The sequence below is a fragment of the Anopheles merus genome, chromosome 2L (assembly GCF_017562075.2).
Source record: "Anopheles merus strain MAF chromosome 2L, AmerM5.1, whole genome shotgun sequence".
Lineage (NCBI taxonomy): Eukaryota > Metazoa > Arthropoda > Insecta > Diptera > Culicidae > Anopheles > Anopheles merus.
In genome coordinates, this window is record NC_054083.1 from 12,545,312 (window position 1) to 12,562,667 (window position 17,356).

The 17,356-nt window shown below is 39.9% G+C and overlaps 4 protein-coding genes across 5 annotated transcripts; 2 read left to right on the forward strand and 2 right to left on the reverse strand.

Moving 5' to 3' along the window:
• Positions 1 to 316: 316 nt before the first annotated feature.
• LOC121594081 (ficolin-2-like) lies at positions 317 to 1,465 on the forward strand. Its single transcript, XM_041917008.1, has 2 exons — positions 317 to 1,120; positions 1,196 to 1,465. Exons 1-2 carry the CDS (start codon positions 363 to 365, stop codon positions 1,320 to 1,322), a joined length of 885 nt encoding a protein of 294 aa, XP_041772942.1. The 5' UTR covers positions 317 to 362; the 3' UTR covers positions 1,323 to 1,465.
• A 207-nt stretch (positions 1,466 to 1,672) lies between these two features.
• LOC121594082 (angiopoietin-related protein 6-like) lies at positions 1,673 to 2,722 on the reverse strand. Its single transcript, XM_041917009.1, has 2 exons — positions 1,940 to 2,722; positions 1,673 to 1,874 (listed from the first exon to the last, which is right to left on the reverse strand). Exons 1-2 carry the CDS (start codon positions 2,659 to 2,661, stop codon positions 1,742 to 1,744), a joined length of 855 nt encoding a protein of 284 aa, XP_041772943.1. The 5' UTR covers positions 2,662 to 2,722; the 3' UTR covers positions 1,673 to 1,741.
• A 3,201-nt stretch (positions 2,723 to 5,923) lies between these two features.
• Positions 5,924 to 7,561, forward strand: LOC121593042 (pancreatic triacylglycerol lipase-like). The gene is made up of 4 exons (XM_041915077.1): positions 5,924 to 6,047; positions 6,124 to 6,701; positions 6,787 to 6,967; positions 7,136 to 7,561. Exons 1-4 carry the CDS (start codon positions 5,926 to 5,928, stop codon positions 7,218 to 7,220), a joined length of 966 nt encoding a protein of 321 aa, XP_041771011.1. The 5' UTR covers positions 5,924 to 5,925; the 3' UTR covers positions 7,221 to 7,561.
• Positions 7,562 to 8,232: 671 nt separating this feature from the next.
• LOC121593961 (neuropeptides capa receptor-like) lies at positions 8,233 to 16,566 on the reverse strand. Of its 2 annotated transcripts, none has more exons than XM_041916765.1 (7): positions 15,656 to 16,566; positions 10,129 to 10,271; positions 9,906 to 10,003; positions 9,672 to 9,790; positions 9,392 to 9,501; positions 9,214 to 9,296; positions 8,233 to 8,815 (listed from the first exon to the last, which is right to left on the reverse strand). In XM_041916765.1, exons 1-7 carry the CDS (start codon positions 16,244 to 16,246, stop codon positions 8,670 to 8,672), a joined length of 1,290 nt encoding a protein of 429 aa, XP_041772699.1. In that variant the 5' UTR covers positions 16,247 to 16,566; the 3' UTR covers positions 8,233 to 8,669. The 2 variants fall into 2 exon arrangements, with proteins under 2 accessions (XP_041772699.1, XP_041772701.1); XM_041916767.1 differs by having other exon boundaries at positions 8,724 to 8,815; positions 9,197 to 9,296.
• Between the last annotated feature and the right edge of the window lie 790 nt (positions 16,567 to 17,356).

Below are 17,356 nucleotides of genomic sequence, written 5' to 3' on the forward strand. Positions count from 1 at the left end.
TCTTGAGTTGAATTGCCAAACCCTGTATCATCGCTTGTTAATTTTGTACTGCCGATGGAACATTTTTACTAACACAACGCTATGGCCATGTTCTGTACCCATTATAACACTATAACGTTTACGTGGTTGGTTGGTGTTGACTATTAAATTCAAGGCTGTTTTGCTACATTGAATGCAGACGCCAGTAAATATTCTCAATTTTGCAAATTCGAAATTTTATTCTATTTACTCATTTAGGTTAGGGCAATGCTGTACCACTTTTTACCTTTTCAGCTGTGCAAACAACTAGACGGCCGAGTTTGTCTGCAACATTCGTGATACAGAAACGATCGGTTCAGTACACACTCACTAGGCACTGCAGAATGTGGTTGACCGCTGCGCTACTACTATTGGCTAACGTCCATCGAGGGATCGCAGCCACATGCGATTTTCCTCAGTCGCTGTGTTTTGATTCAGAGCCTGCGTTAAAAAATCTGGACCTGTTAGAAGCAGCCATCAAAGGAATTGGTACTTCACCTTCTTCCTCCACCAAACCGGATGATTTGATCACATTGATCAATCAAATAACCAGCAAGTTGCAGGAATCCGAAGATTTTGCGCCCAGCAGCTACAAATCCTGTTCCGATGTGCCACCCAATTCTCCATCAGGAGTATATAAGCTGAAGGGCGAGTTTGGCAGCTCGCAGAAAGCATATTGTAACATGAGCTATGCTGGTGGTGGCTGGTTGGTGTTTCAGAATCGGTTCAACGGCTCTACCGATTTTTATCGTAATTGGAATGACTATCAGAACGGCTTCGGTGATTTGGAGACTGGTGAGTTCTGGTGGGGTCTAAACAATCTTTACCGTGCGACAAACTTGGCACCACACGAGCTCGCGATTGTTCTGGAGGATTTCACCGGAAATAAAACAGTAGCAAGGTACAGCGCATTCCAGATAGGCGACGAATCTGAACTATATCGCTTAAATGTACTGGGAACGTACAACGGAACGGCGGGCGACTCCTTGCGACGGCACCAAGATATGCCATTCACTACCATTGATAATGACAATGACGAATTCGCGTTAAACTGTGCCGTACAGTTTACCGGTGCATGGTGGTACAGGAGCTGCGCTGACAGGTATGCTTTAATAATCCGATTTTGAGTTCTAATCTAACTTTTTGTTTTTGTTTTAAATATTTTTCTGTCTTTCAGCAACCTTAATGGTCAGTATCTTGGTGGTGCTACTAGTCTGTACGGTAAGGGTATGATATGGACAACTTTTGGAGGGATGAGTTACTCACACAAAATTTCACAAATGATGATTCGTCGATTGCCGTAAGCTGCTTGGTGAAAAAGGGCATTTGAAAAATAATAAAATAATTAAATTATATCAAATAGGCTATCATTTATCTTATTCGTCCCCTTTTTTACTTTTGTTTAAATATTTTCTAGTTTAAACACATAATAACTGCAGCTCTTAATACCGTTTATTGAGTATAAATAAAATAATGAAGTATAGTTATTTCAGACAATGACTAAATAACATCAATTGATACATTTTTTTCCAATCTCTGTCACTTAGTTTGGGATGGATGGAGAGGTGGAGGGGGGGAGATTAAACCTTAAAATTTAAAAAAGCAATAGCTTTTTAAACGCCGAACTAGATTTAAAATAAAATAACTCATATAGTGAACCTCTTTATATTTCGGTATATTTCCTCTGTTTTATTGCTATCGATTGCATTTGTTTCATAGCAACTTATGCCCTCTTTTTGCGAATAAGCATTATAGAACTCTTAAGCGATTGCAAACTTCCTTTAAAGGATGTCCACACCATCGATGTCCTTGCAATTGTCGTAGCAGCTGGACCATTATAAAATCCGTTAAGATTGCTGCAATAGAGATAGACACATTATTAAAAAGCTGTCAGTTTGTAGCCTTCAGGTATGTTACGAACCTGTCACCACATGCACCGAACCACCATCCTCCTCTCCACGAGTTAGCACAATTTGAGAGTGAAGAATCAGTATCTCGATCGAAGGTAGAGAATGTCTTATTAGCGGAGTTTGACATCGAGTTTCCAACACCACTACTGTATTCAAGCGCCACTAATCTAAATCCGTCAGAGGCGGGGCCAACCTTGAAGTTTGTGTATCGAACCGACGCCGTGGCACCATCAAACGCGTCCATCAGGATGATCAATTCGTACTGTGCCAGCGAGGTTATCCGATTAAGACGAGTTAGGCCGATCCAAAACTCCTGGTCGGGATGCCCGAAACCATTTTGATACTCGTTAAAGCTGCGCGTAAAGTTAGTTCGACCACTAGTTCGACGCTGTATCACAGTCCAGCCACCACCCAGCAGTTCCGTCTGACAGAAGTAATTGGTCGGCACGTCATTTCCGTCCCGCACTCGGTACAATCCCGGAGGCCCGGTGACATCATCGCAGGATTGAAAAATCGTAGCCAATTGCAACAGGTTTTGAAGGCTGCCTTTAACCTCTAGCAATGGATCATTTGCGACCGTTTGATTTGATATCGATTTGGTAAGGTAGGCAATTGCGTCCGCAATACCTGAATAGCCGGCACACGTTTGACGCGGTTCACTTAGCAACGAAAATGATCCCTCACACAGTCGAGTACTGAATGCTACGAGTAAAAGCGACAGGATCAACGTCATCTTGGTACAGTATCCCTCGATCGACTAACTAACCGGTGCTGCTAAAAACAGTGAGGCTTCAATCAAGAACTTAACCCAGAAACGAGCGATAAGATCCCACGCTGTTGCTCTAAATGTGTGCAAAAAAAAAACAAAATTTAGGGTGGGATCGTTTGGAACATATGGCATATGTTTGAACAATTTGAATGAGCTAAAAACAACTTACAAAATCGCCAACTAGATCATTTCAGCAATACCACCCGCCACAGTCACACGATCGTGATACCAACAAGGCTAAAATATGCAATTAGTAGATATTGTTTATGCAAATTAGATAACTTAATCTTAACTTATGCGGATAAAAAATGTCGACGTTTAAATATAACGGAATGCTGTTATTGCACCCTGCCAAATCTTAGGTTGAACTCAGGAATTTAATTAAAATTGAATAATTTAGATGAGTTTCATAATATGTTATTTGTTCAAACGTACATACATTAACTTTACAAACAACTCAATTCACCAAATTTAAAATTACTCTTTTATAATTTAATCCCAACAAGGCAGGCTGTCAACCGATTATTCTCGAACCTCAAAAAATCTGGTTATTATGGTGCGACTGCACCTGTATATTTCGGATAATTTTGTACATCTTTTAAAAATCTTCTTTACTTTTTTATTTAACGCTACGACTGTGGTTAGTCTCGCCAACTTTATCAACCTAGGGGTTTGGGTATTTTCGAATCATTCATATCTTACAAAGTCTCATGAAATTCTTTAAGCCCCCGAATTCCACGTTCCAACGATTTTCATACACTGTATTTTTAATTTATTTGGAAGTTAGTGAGGAAGATTCAATGATATGTAAAGTTCAATTCAAAAACAAAAATACTGTATTTTATCGTGTAAAACAACCCCCGTTCAGATCGAAAATGACCACAATCCTATTAATGCGGTCGTTATATACGGGTAGTGACTTTTCGATTACACCTGAGACATTACATTAGATTACACATTTTAGTTTAAAGCTTGGGTATGCACATAGATAATGCTGGAAAAAGTAAGAAGTGCTCCCAAGAAAGTGCATAGACAAAAAGGAACAAAAGTTAAAAACTAAAGCTTCAAAAGAATACAAAGGCAAACTTCCATTTCCACGGCCTTCCATTTGCTTGTTCTAGAAGCATGAAAAAATAACCAATTTGGCCTGAATTAGATTGCTAACATGAACAAAACTGATTTAGTTGGTTTTAAATTTTGTAAAAGTAATAATTAGTATTAGTATTGAGCCGGTCTAGTGGTACAATCGTCAACTCGTACGACTTAACAACATGCCCGTCATGGTTTCAAGCCCCGAATGGACTGTGCTCCCATACGTAGGACTGACTATCCTGCTATGGTAATAAATAAGTCACTGAAAGCCAAATCATACAGAAACGCTTGGAAGAGTCGGATTCTATACAGGTAATCCTTAGTTTTCTCACTAATATGTCCGCAAGTGTTATCTTGATGCACGGAAACGATATAAATATTAACTGATTGATGTTGTACATGATCAAGTAAGGTTTCAAATTATTGTCAAGGATATGGCTGTTCTTACCACTGTCCTTCCTTGTTAGAACGATCACCAACTCATTTTTCCATGGCTGCCAAATGCATCCTACATCATTACAGAACCACATACCATAAATGTCACCAGTAGTCCAAATAACGTTCTAGCCTATCAAGATTGATCATTTGTTCATTGCTTCAAATGACCTACAGTCAATATATAAGTTAAAATATGTTCGATATTACATCGATAAAACTTACGTTATTCCATTCACTTTTCCAGGTCATGTGTTCCGTAACAAATTTTAATTTGGCGGTTTTGTGATACATTTTAAAATGGGAAACTTGTATCATTTTTTATCGAGAGATAAAAAGAGATTGTCAAGTGTCCGACACACTATTGTTTTGCTTACATTCATTCCTAATTTGCGTTTGATTGAAAGACATCTTTTTGTTGAGTTCAAAACTGCTCTAATTATTCTTCGTTTATCTTTCACAGATAGTTTTTCTGGACCCCCAGATGACTTCCTTTGGTCATAAGCACTTGGATCATAAAGATAATGCTTATCATGCATTAACTTGGAAAATTTCATCGCAAAATTCTTGTAGCAATTTAGCCTATTTCGTACTCAGTGAGCTATTTTCCCCGACCCATACTTAAATTGAATAACAATTTTAATGTGAGACAGTGGTAAATTTAAATGGCTAGATAGAATGCAAGAGAGTTCAATTACAAAAAGCTTTAGCTATCTGATTTAGCTTTAGTTTTAGCGTCCACATTTCAAGTTGTTTTATTACCAACAATGTTTACAGCTTTTTTGTTACTATTTTTCGGAAAAAAATGTTCAAATGCTTTCGAAAACGCAACAGAATTGTTTTCAACATTATAACATTTTTTTGCTCTTATTCAAAAAAAAAAAAAGAAACTTGGTGAAGCTATCATTATGAAACGGACTGTACACGCTAAAATACGATATTTAGAAATGAAGTATTTTAAAAGTAAAAATCAACAACAAAACAACATACACTATTATCGCAAGATCGCAAGTTTATCAACACAATCCAAAAGCATTCTAAATTAAGAACAGATGTTTTTTTGTAATAATGTAATTAATCAAAGTAAAAATGATAATCGTTTATTTATCTTTACAACGTATATTTATAAATCACATATTCATTTCAGCAATACGGCATATTAGGTGCGTTCCTTAAAAAGAGAAAAGCTTCTCATTTTTAAAGTGGTTATCAAAGATAATAAAAAATACAGTGTTTATGTAATAATTTAAAACTAATTCTGATTCAAGATAGCCTGAAACAAACTGTACTATGTTTGGGGAGATGTTTAGGGAGTAGAACAATCAATATGAAATTGTTAGTGGAGCGTATTAAGGATGTGTATTGGATTAATGAAGCTTATTCACAAAGTCAATGTTCAAGTTTCAAATGAATGCTAATTTGTATTTAGGGTTATCTATATCATTGCTATGTTTTATCGACGTTTTACGGTTAGCAATTTAGCTCAAATCAAACTTTTAATGTGAGTAAGTAGTGGTTATTTTCATGGACAATTGCAATCGATGATGTGGACAATTTGTCTATCAATCAGCAGCATTTTCATTGAAAAGCGCACCGCTATTTACAAACACGCAAAACATCTTATACTACTGTTGCTAGCACTGCTTGGACGATGCTGTAGCATTTGTGCTGTGACATTGTCACGAAGAAGCAGCTAACGTAATGGCTTCGCTCCGTACCGTCGGATGTGTTGTTGTGCTACTATTTGCTCTTGCCATCGATACGTCGGCAGTATCGAGTTTCACAAAAGAGCTGAATGAAGTCAAACTGTACTTCTTCTCACCGTGGAAAGTATTCTTTTAAGATGCGGGTTTTCGATGACTAACGTGGTTTGTGTTTCTATCCTTGTGCCTTATACAGAACGCTGAAGCAAGAGATGGATGTGGAATCGTTCGTGCCGCCACCGCAACTGGACCTACGTCGACAGCTGAAGGTTCTAATCCATGGCTGGAACGCCGATCGCCACCACGTATCGATACTTCCGATACGTACAGCATACTTGGTGCAGGATGCTCACAACTTACTGGTGGCCGATTGGTCTCCCGCTGCCGTACTGCACTATCCGACCGCTCGTGACCTAGTACTGCCGGTGGGGAACCATCTAGGTAGCATACTAGCACGCTTCATGAAACGGTTAGGCATCGAGCCTAGCCAGGTGCATGTTATCGGGCACAGTCTCGGTGCGCATATCGCAGGCAACGTGGGACGGTACTTGGATGGAAAGGTGCGCCGAGTGACGGCACTGGATCCGGCCGGGCCACTGTTTGCTCTAGATTCGAAAGATGCCGTCGGACCCGACACTGCCCAGTTCGTTGACGTGATCCATACGGACGGGATGACCCTGGGCGAGAATATTGTTCGCGGACATGCCGACTTTTTCCCGAACGGTGGCACTCCCCCACAGCCCGGTTGCGAAACGCTCGACGTTTTCACACTGCGTACAGTATCCCGGACATCCGGCACTCGTTATTTAGTGTACAGAAGCGGGTTCAAAGCTTCCTAACGTTTCGTTCGTCCACACAGATAGCTGCAGTCACGCGCGGTCCACCGGATTCTTTGCGGAATCAATTCCGCTACCGAACAGCTTCGTAGCGTGCGCATGCAGCCGGGATGAAATTTCGAGACAGGCCGATATCTGTTTGCCGGACGTTCGTGACACATCCTCGCGTGAGTGTGTTGCGATGGGAGAAGCACTTGAGCTCAGGTAAGTGAGGGGAAAAGAAAACATGATCAAATGTAATTTTTATCTTCCAGCACATAAGCGCATAAAACGCAATAAAACAAATGGCAAATGGTAGCAAATATAGAAGCACTCATTTTCATGCTGCCCAAAAGTGGGTTTTCATTATTTTTTGTTTTGTTTTTCCAACAGTGCCCGTGGAACATTTTTCACTCGCACATCGCGTGTGCCTCCGTTTGGACTGGGCAATCACACGATGAGTGCGTCCAGCTTCTAACAGAACAGTGGCGCTAGTGACACGTGTCTTCAAAACGTTCGAGTGGCCGATTTCACAGAAGCATCATGTAACCAGATACACGCACTCACACAAACACACGCGTGCAAAGAACCATCTCGTGTTTGTACACTGAACGCTGTAAACGTTGAATCACCGGTGCTTTGGATAATGCTTGGAATAGAAACACATTAGCTTCACCCGAGCTCATCATGTAGCTAATGGAGGTATTATATACACGTCAGGTTATTTTCATACCTTAACAAGACATAATGTTGTCAATTTGACTTATCAATGAACCCTCGCATGGTTTAAAATTGTTGTCTACCGCTTTCGTTGTTGTCGCGGATATATAACAAACGTTTTTCCTACTTTTTATTCAAAAAAACAGTAAGAGCTCTGTGAGTTGCAGACTTTTAGTGAGCTACAAAGTGCTTTATTGAGAAAAGATAAAATAAAGAATACAACAAATGTTTCTTTGTTATTATTATTATTATTATTGTTATTAATAATAAAGTAATATTTGCGAATGTAACATGTTGACGAACCATCTGAAAACGTGTTGTATTCCAGCCCAGCTCAGTTTGAATTTCCTGTCTCATTTTTTCAACGCTACTTCAGATCTTACTAAGAGGCCCACGCGTAATGCCGTTTCTCTATGTCAATTGTTTTACAAGTCGCGCATCCCTTTGCTTTGTTCGTCAATAAATCAGATTTTGGCTCGAAAAGCACCGGATAGAGAGAAAGCCCAAACGACAGTCAAACAATTTCATTGCCTTGAGAACAATCATCTTACCAGTCAACCGGCTGAATAACAACACTGAAAGCAATATTCTATTCCCGGAATTTTGTGTACTTCGCTATGGAATGGTTTGTATATATATTTCAAAGTGTGTCGGTAGCAGTGATACGGTAGTACCATACGATAAGAAAAATAAATCAGTAAGTTAGCATTATCTTATAATCGAGCCGTCACTACAATCATGTTTGGCTATTGCCTTGTCCTTTTTTTTCATTTCGGATCATTTTCCTTTCAAGTTCATCGAGTTTTCATGTTTCAGTAAAAAGTAGACCACACACTCTGTTTATTCCCATCGATATCATCGTTCACACAGAAAGCAACACAGTGCTGTTTGCTAACACATTTCCTCCCAATAATAGGTGACATTCCGCCTAACTATTCAGTGTAGTTTTGAGATGCACAAATATTGTTGTTCCTGTTGGGAGCGATGTACATAATACTGTCACATGCATGCAATCACTGTCTCAGTACAGAAGGTACACACATTGTTGAATTATTTCGTCTCGTAAAATGCTTATCTTGATAAAAAATATGCTACTCTGCTAAAATATACCACTTCCCTTCCTTCGTAAGCTTGGAAACCGATATGAATTTGTCCGTCCCTAGCTAGGTCTTTACATCATTTGAAGTTTTTGCGGCAGCTCGAAGAATCAGGGCAGGTTCATAACCGGTGCGTCGGCATAATCCTTCCACAATATCGTTTCCGCTGTACGGTTCGTGGTGGTAGTGGTTGTGGTAGACAACATCGGAGTGCTGGTACGTCTCAGGGCTAAGTTGCCGTATGCTCGCAACAGCTCTATAAAATTAATTAGAAACGCACAATTATAGTAGTACATCTGCTTTCCAACCCCTCACGCTTTACAATGGCAAGCAGTTTGGAACGATCGACTCATAAACTACTTAGTAAACGCTTTTGCTAACACACTGGTTACTTATTGCGGCTCGTTAATTGGCTGGCACAAGCATGCAGTCATCATGTGGTGATGCATTTTATAGTGTTAAGCTCTATACGTAATCTATAATTTACTAATGGTTATCCTTAGACGTGCTGTAAACAACAACTTTTCTAGGTATTCCCTTTCAAAGTTCATATTACGACTACACAAAAGCCATGCACAATAGCATCCAAACGGCAATAAACTAGCGAACACGAGCAACAGGGAATGAAAATGCGTACCCTTTGCTACATAATACCTGATTGAGTACCGCAACCGCTGTTCGGTTCCTGGTTCACCCGGCTCTTGCGATGTCGGCGGAACATTTCTATCACAGCTTTCCTAGTGAGATGAAAGTAGAACGTAGTGAGAGTAAATGTATATTAATACCATGCATAAACTCCATTCCACCAAGCTGACGTTCCAGCGTAACATACCTAAAGTTTTGTCCACTAATACAATATAGAATAAAGTTGATGCCAAAGTTGGTGATGAAAAAGAGATAGCAATAGTACTGCACCAGTATGGTGAGATACGAATGGCCCGTCTGTGGAAGAAGAAATAAAACATCGTCGCAAAGACACGAACGCAAGGACATTGCCGTACCAGATTTTTCTCAATTAATAACTGTCGCACAAGGCACGTATGAGTCGGCACAAATTACCAACAAGGAATCTTCCGGTACCGTGTGGGCTTCTTTGCAACGGCCCTACTCACCTCCACGAATGCACGGACGCGCATGACGTAGCTCGGCAGATTGAGGCAAACAAACACCGAGGACACGATGAGCAGCATTTTGGTGACCTTCATCTGAGAGTGCAGCATCCGGTTCTCTCCTGCGGTCCGTTATAGCAACGATGGTATCGTAAAGAAAGAGTAAAAAGTGCAAACAAGAGTATGTTAATGAAGAACTGTACCGTAGAAGTGCGCGAACGTTCCTATCTTTCATACTCATGCTAGATCTCCTCAGAATGCCATTGCGGCCGTTGGGATGGGTCGAAAAGTATTGGAAGCTCAGCTGTCGCCGGATTTCTAAATTCGATGGTTTCCTATTCATTGCAGTAAAACGAAGTACAAAACATGCATTCATAAGACCGACAATATGTAAACTGAAAATGCTGCGGGTTCCGAGCCATTTGCTAGGAGGTGGTGGGAGAGAAAGCACATTCGTTACCTTTTCGGCAGGGTCATGTTACGGCGCAGTCCGGCAAAGCGCCACACGGTGAAGCTGGTGACCGAGTTGAGGACGACAATTATGGTGAACGGTACGACAAAAACGATCACCGTATCGATGTAGTTGAAAATTTCCATTTGTGACTGGTAGAAAACGTGAACAATGTAAACAATAATTTGCTAATTATGCAGTTGATAGGAGGAGTATAAGTTGCTAAATGAGCAATAAGTTTGAAATGTTCATATGTATCGTGTTGTGCTGAATTTTGATTAAGGATAGAAGTACTCAAGTACACACTGCACATTGTACTGCCGCGATAAATGGCTTACATAGTGGCATACTGATTTAAATTAATTGGTTTCAGAGCATAAATATTCTTCTTCTTCATTAGCACAACAACCGTTGTCGGTCAAGGCCTGCCTGTCCTGTACCCACTAGTGAAGTGAGCTTGGCTTTCAGTGACTTATTGTTACCATAGCAGGATAGTCAAGTCCTACGTATGGGAGCACGGTCTATTCGGGGCTTGAACCCATGACGGGCATGTTGTTTAGTCGTGCAAGTTAACGACTGTACCACCAGACCGGCCCAATAAATATTACAGGTTTACTATTGGCCATAGGTTTCAGCCATTTCCATACATTTAGTTTCAATTTCAATTTTAATAAACGTTTGAAGATCGGCTAAAAGTAAGATATAAATGATAATTACGTTCAGACGACACGATTTTATCCCTTGACATCATTAAGAAGTGGTTTAAAAAGATGGGTTGATCTTATCACACTTATGCGACACGAACTTTTTCTCTGATGTAAATGTACCTATTGTAATGTTTATTCAACCAGTGATTCGCCGAGTGGGGCTTCCCGAGTCACTTTTCATTGTATATACCATTATTCGCCGTCTACATGATGGGTTTCAACAGCTGCCAATTGTGGCATTTCCATCAAAGTAAAAATTTAGTTCTTCCCCATGTTTTTCAACAAATCACTGTCAACCTAAGTCCAGCATGTGGCACATTAGAAAGTGACTTGAACGGCCCTGTAATAAGGTATAAATTACTGTTAGTTTGCTCAATGGATCCGCCACAAAGTACTTTTTGTTAACCTTGGCAAAATGGAGTTCATTTGAAAAAAAAAAACAAACAATATTTTCATCATCTGTAATATTCTATTAAATACTAGGTTTAATGAGTCCCAAGAAACATTTCCCATACCTTTTACACTGAAACATATCTTAAAGCATTATTTATTATGAGTGTACCAATCCATATAGTTTAACATGTCCTTTGAAGATGCGCAACATTCTTAAAGATGTAAAACCTTTAAATCGTAATGAATACGCTTATAAGACTGTCTGTTAAAACTAAAATTGTATTTTTGATGGCTGGCTTTAACCAACCTATAAATGTATTCTTAAGCACGTTTAAAGAGTTGTTTTTTGAGACTAAGGCATCAGGATCAATTGATCTTATTAAATGCATATTAAGTCTTGGGTGAAGGGAACTTGGAACAGACTATACGGGTTGTTCCTGAAATACGCTATTAACGCAAAACGTGGATATGCCGAGAATTTCTTACTTGTGCGTGAGTTGTATTTTACGGTTTTGAACCATAACATATTTATTTTTCTTTTCCCCTTATAAAGATTATTCAAGGGGATATCCCCTTGTAAAGATTATTAGATATCTGTCTAATCTACTCAGGGGATAAAACTGAAAAATCGCAATTATATAAATTTGCATATCTCTGACACTGCCTGTGCGCGGATAGTCTTAAACTTGTTAGTCTACACAAGCGCTTCATAAAGCTATATGATGTTTACATCGATCTTAGCCACACATATTGCACTACAAATGGTCTGAACTTGTGATCAGAAAAGTCCTTCTCATCTTAAAATCAATGGAGTCCATTTTTATTGATATGATTGTTGATTTGTGTGTCCAATTTGTGTCAGACATGTTGATATTTTGATAAACAAATTCATAGTGTACATGCCAAATAGAAAAATGGCATTTTTAAAACGCTTTTCACGTCATGTTTATTATGACAAAGCTTTTAGTACGAATTGCGGGCATTCAAAACAAAATTTGTTAAATAATGTTTTTTTAACTAATAAGATACATAATATTGAGGTGCGTTGATATTTGTCAAATTATTAACATATTATACAGTGAAATTTAATTGGCATGGATTTCTGCTCAAATGCAAGCGATTTCCACAGAAAAAATATCAAGACAACATAATATGGCTCAAATAATTCTCAACCATTATTATGACTTCATATTCGATGCTTCATTACCGTCTCAAGAACGTATCCATAGCAATATGCTGTTTTTTGATAGTTTATTTGCGCCTTTCATCTTAATGATCTAGAAATGGTTTTAACTAGTAGTCTTAACAGAGTTCTGTAGATGGGCCATTTCAGTCTTCAGTAAGTTTTGTAATAGTCTTATTAGGTCATACACGACAGTCAAGTGAAAAAAGAAGACTTAATGTAATAACGTAATGTAAAATACGTTTTTTGATTGGTTTAACAAGTTTTGGTTTCCATAGAAATACGTCGGAACAATGATAATTTCAGTTCTTACACATGATTTTCAAATCATCATAAAAAACTGTCCAACTCAATCCAGCTTGAGTCGTGTCGAAAATGATGCTGAAGAAATAACGAAAAAATTATTATCGAAATAAAATACTAGATTGATGTGGATTAACATCTTGACCGCGGCGAATAACAACGTTTACGTTCGAAACTGATTGGAAAACCCTGTATACAGATTAAACTTGAACTGTTATTTTTTTCTTTTCCAAAATAATAACTTTAAATGCCCTCTTCATTTAATTCCTTTCACAGAACATGCGTCTACTACCGTGGATAGGTTTTATTGGTTGTTATTTCAGTTAGAATATATACCATCGATATACTGCATTTCGACATAAATACATCATTAACATATTTCCTTTTTTTGTTTCATTCTAGATTCCTGAAAAATTAACAATTTTGTAATTAATACTACACATCAAACCAAACGTGGCAGACAGCTGGAACGTATTTTGACCTTCGGTCTACCAACAAATTGATCTCCAAAGCATTGAATGATTTATTGCTCTTTTAAAATCCATTCCTCCAGTGTACAGGACATGACAAAATGTGTGCGTGTACTTCAAAAAATTGGATCGATCTCGTTTGCCGAGAGTTAAGTACGCGTTGCTACAGAAACGAAAAACTGAAAATCTGCTTCCACTCGCTAGTGGTTTCCGCTCGATGATAAACCACTCAAATCTGCTATCCGGTTCCCAATACAGAGGAGGAATGTCTCCTACGCATCTTCGCACTGGGTAGCTCGCCGCTTCCGCCTCAAGTGCCGGCAACGCCGGTACGCGAGGTAGATTATCCAATTATAATCAGTTTTCCAACACATAATATGAGAAGACCAGGTTTTAAATCATATTTGTGAATTGTGCGTTCATTCCCAACCCGTCGCAAAGTATCTGTGTTGTTTTTTTTTACAAATGCGTACGCTTTCTTGTCGTACTTGCTGGCGCAAAAGGTCTGAAACGATGAGTCAAAAAGCGAAAGTTTTTACCAAAGGAACATGAAGTGGGTTTTCTGCCGTGAAAAATTTTCTTCGCTATTTTTTTACATCCAATCTTTCATTAAGGATCCATTTCAGGTGCCGTGAAAAGGTTTTTTTTTTAATTTACCTTTACAAAAAGTAGATGGTTTTATGCGTAGGGTTATACCCTGTTTTGATGGGCAGGAAATAAAGAGCGATAATGAGCGCATACTGTGACCTGTTTGGAATCTGTTTTATGTCATTGAATCCAGCTGAACAATGCAATCCAAATATTTACAAAATATTTGCGAAATGTTGTGTTGTTGTTTACGGGTCAAGCAAAAAACCACCTCAAAATAAGATAACCAAGATAAGCTAAATCAAAAGCACGAATCTGTAGCTTCAATAACTACATTATAGATTGATTACTAAATATTTTAAATGTTCACAATAAATAAATTAAATAAACAGCCAATAACTCAAATTTCATAAATTGAACATGTACGTACACCGACACTGGTCGAGTGTCTGGAGATTAAACCATACGCCCAGTGACTTAGTAGTAGAAAGCCAAACACAAACAATTATTTGAATAAGTTTTTATGATTTTTGTCGGTTTTTTTGGATGGCTGTAAAATAAGAGGCTTATTAAAACAAACCAATCCCGTGCAGCAATGTAAAATGTAGAACTTGTTTCTTTCACTTCATCTTACTACTGCTACCAATACTGCCCATGGGCTCAGAAAGTCAGTGGTGATGTTTCTGTTTGTCTTTCATATTCACAGATCACAGCGAGCGGCGCGTATTCGACTGGGCAGCCGACCGACACAGCGTGTTGAGCGAGGAACTCTCGCGACATGATCTAATATTCTGCAAAAGCGGCTTTGTGTGTTTGTGTGAGTCGGGGTTGAATTTTGTGTTTGCTGGTGGCACAGAAAAACAAGTTTCCCTGCCGCATTTGTGATGATTAAAATAATATGCTTCAAGGCAAGATTTCGTGCGACATTGGTACTAGAACGCGTGGAGGTTAATTCAATTCTCGTCGACGTATTTCACATTGCGAGCTATGGCAATGTTCGTTATGTATCAAATTTTAAATTTCAATTATAGTAGAATTAAAGTGCACCGTGGGCATCAACTGTTTTGTGAAACATTAATCTATTTCGAAATTAAATGGTTGTGGTTGTTAACTCTTTTGTAAGGATTCCACAAAAGACTATAATTTATCGATTCTATGCTGGATACCAATCGGCAACCCATTAATGGGAGCATTATATAGTTTTTTTGTTAATAAACGATAACAACCAGATGCTAGGCTAGGGAATATAGCCCCTGCAGGGCAGCTTCTGTTTCGAGATCCACCAGACCCGATAAAACTTTAATTGTCATTTAATTCTGTTAACAACGCAAGCTCAAACGGATGGCAATAAATTGCATTAAACATTCATCTGCCCCATGCGATGCTCGCTTTACACCGGACACAAACGGGCTCTATTGAATTAATGGATACCACACTCAATCGCCCTTCGGTCACATTATCTTTCTGGGGCGGTTGTCAGTTGTTCCGGTCACACTTGTTAATCCGCTGACTGACGAGCGTTGAGCTTTTACCGACGTTGGAAAACTGTCCTTCTTATGGGCGGACATTCAACGTCTTCTTGCAGGCGACAAAATTGATACCGCAAAGCTACCCAGCTACGCTCGAGTCAAAAAAATAAAGATTAATGTTTATTCAATAGCTCCATGCTTACGGGTCCATTTATAGAGCACACAAAGCAATGCTGCTCTGGTGTGTTGGGTTGCGCGCTGCTGCTCAAGCTGGTTACAATTCTGAACCATTTGTTACCGTCCCGGAAATGTCATGTAAGGTGGCAGATTGAAAATTTTACAATTTCAACGGCAGAATCGAAATATTGGCATTTGCAGTTGCTTGTCTTTTTTCATCATCCTCTTTTTTTTCTTGTTACATACCGTGTACTCCTTTCGCATATCGCAGATGGTGACATTGCTGCGCTCGGAGTACTGGGTGCCGGCGTAGAAGATGTACGGCACGCTGTGTACACTGCCGACCATCGTGAGACAGGCGATGATAGTTTTCGCCCGCCGGACCGTACACCAACTCTGGCGCTTGAGCGGATACCGCACGACGATGAACCGCTCGAACGTGAAGGCCACCACGTACCAGACGGACAGGAAGCTGCTCACCCCGCTCGTGTACGTAAACAGCTGGCAGTACGGTTCGCGCGTGTAGATGTGTACCTGAAAGAAGCTAAGCCAGGTGACAAACAGCCCGACCAGGTAGCACGTGTCGCTGATGCCCAGCGCGGCCAGATAGTACGAGGAGGACAGCTTCTTCAGCTTCGTGTTGAAGAATACCAGCACGGACAGAATGTTCCCGATGCTGCCGACCACCACCAGCAGCGGCATATAGTAGAAGTTGAGAAAGTTGCCAATCAGTTCCATCACCACCTCCGTTTCGGTCAGATTCAGGGCACCACCGTCCGCCTCCATAGCGACACGGGCATCCGCCAGCGGAGGCTGCACGGTGCTTGCGTTTAGCATGGTTATGGTCGCGCAACGCGTAACCGTCACTTGCCGGGGAAGTCCTGCTCAAACACACACGCACACACGCACACCGGACAGGGAGTGTACTAGTATCACCTGCATTCCGGATCCGATCAATCGTTCCGCACTGTCTGCTTGGTACGGCCGCAAGCACGATCGCGCACTGTCGCCTGAGAGGATGATATTGATCAGTTCCACCTCCACCGCGCAACCGTTTAGCATGATCACATGCCCACTCACGAACGGGCGTGTTTGCTGCCAAATTCGAGCCCGGGTTATCAGCAACTGAAGCGCACCATCCTATCCGAATGTGTTAAATGGATAATAGATTCACGCTTGTTCGGTAGCGGCCCCATCACTTGGCCAAGGCAAGCCAGCGTGCGATGAACACTGGAACAGTGGAAGGGAGGATTGGCACGATATGCGCGCATAGTCTGCGGTCATCCCTTCTACCGGATTTTCCTTAACATAGTTCATCCGAAGCTCATGCGCATTTCATAGTCCCGAAGCATCGCAGCAGAAACGATTCATTCTGATAAAGAATATTCCACATGGATCAAGCTGATGACAGACAATAATTTGCCAGTGAAAGATGAGCACGTACGTTCTATCCACGAGTAAAAATATTTCCAACACACGCCGTAAACATTTGCGGATACGAGTGCATTTTCAAGGTAGAAAGACAGACAAGCTTACTGAACGAGCCGCTTTTCAGTTTGAAATACTTTGATTCAATTATGTTTCATTATATGGCTACACTCCACGCTGTTGTATAATGTGCTAAAGATGCCGTTTTATACTCGTCTCATTCTTTTTTTAAGCAAATCACTTTTTCAAACCTATCTCTATATCTGTCTGTATGTTTGCAGCGTAAAATATCTCTCATTGCGCTAGAGTATTTGCTGGCAAAGGAATTTATAATAAATGAATGCTAACAGTGGGCAGAAACCCTTCCCAAAATAAACAGATTCTTTACGACGCATTTCACTTACTTGAGCAAATGTTTCATGTTATTTAAGTCTTGTTTTTTATGTTAGGCTTAACAAAACAGCTTTTGACCAAACTCAATCTCGTTACAAACGAAACGAAAAACGCACAACTTTCTAA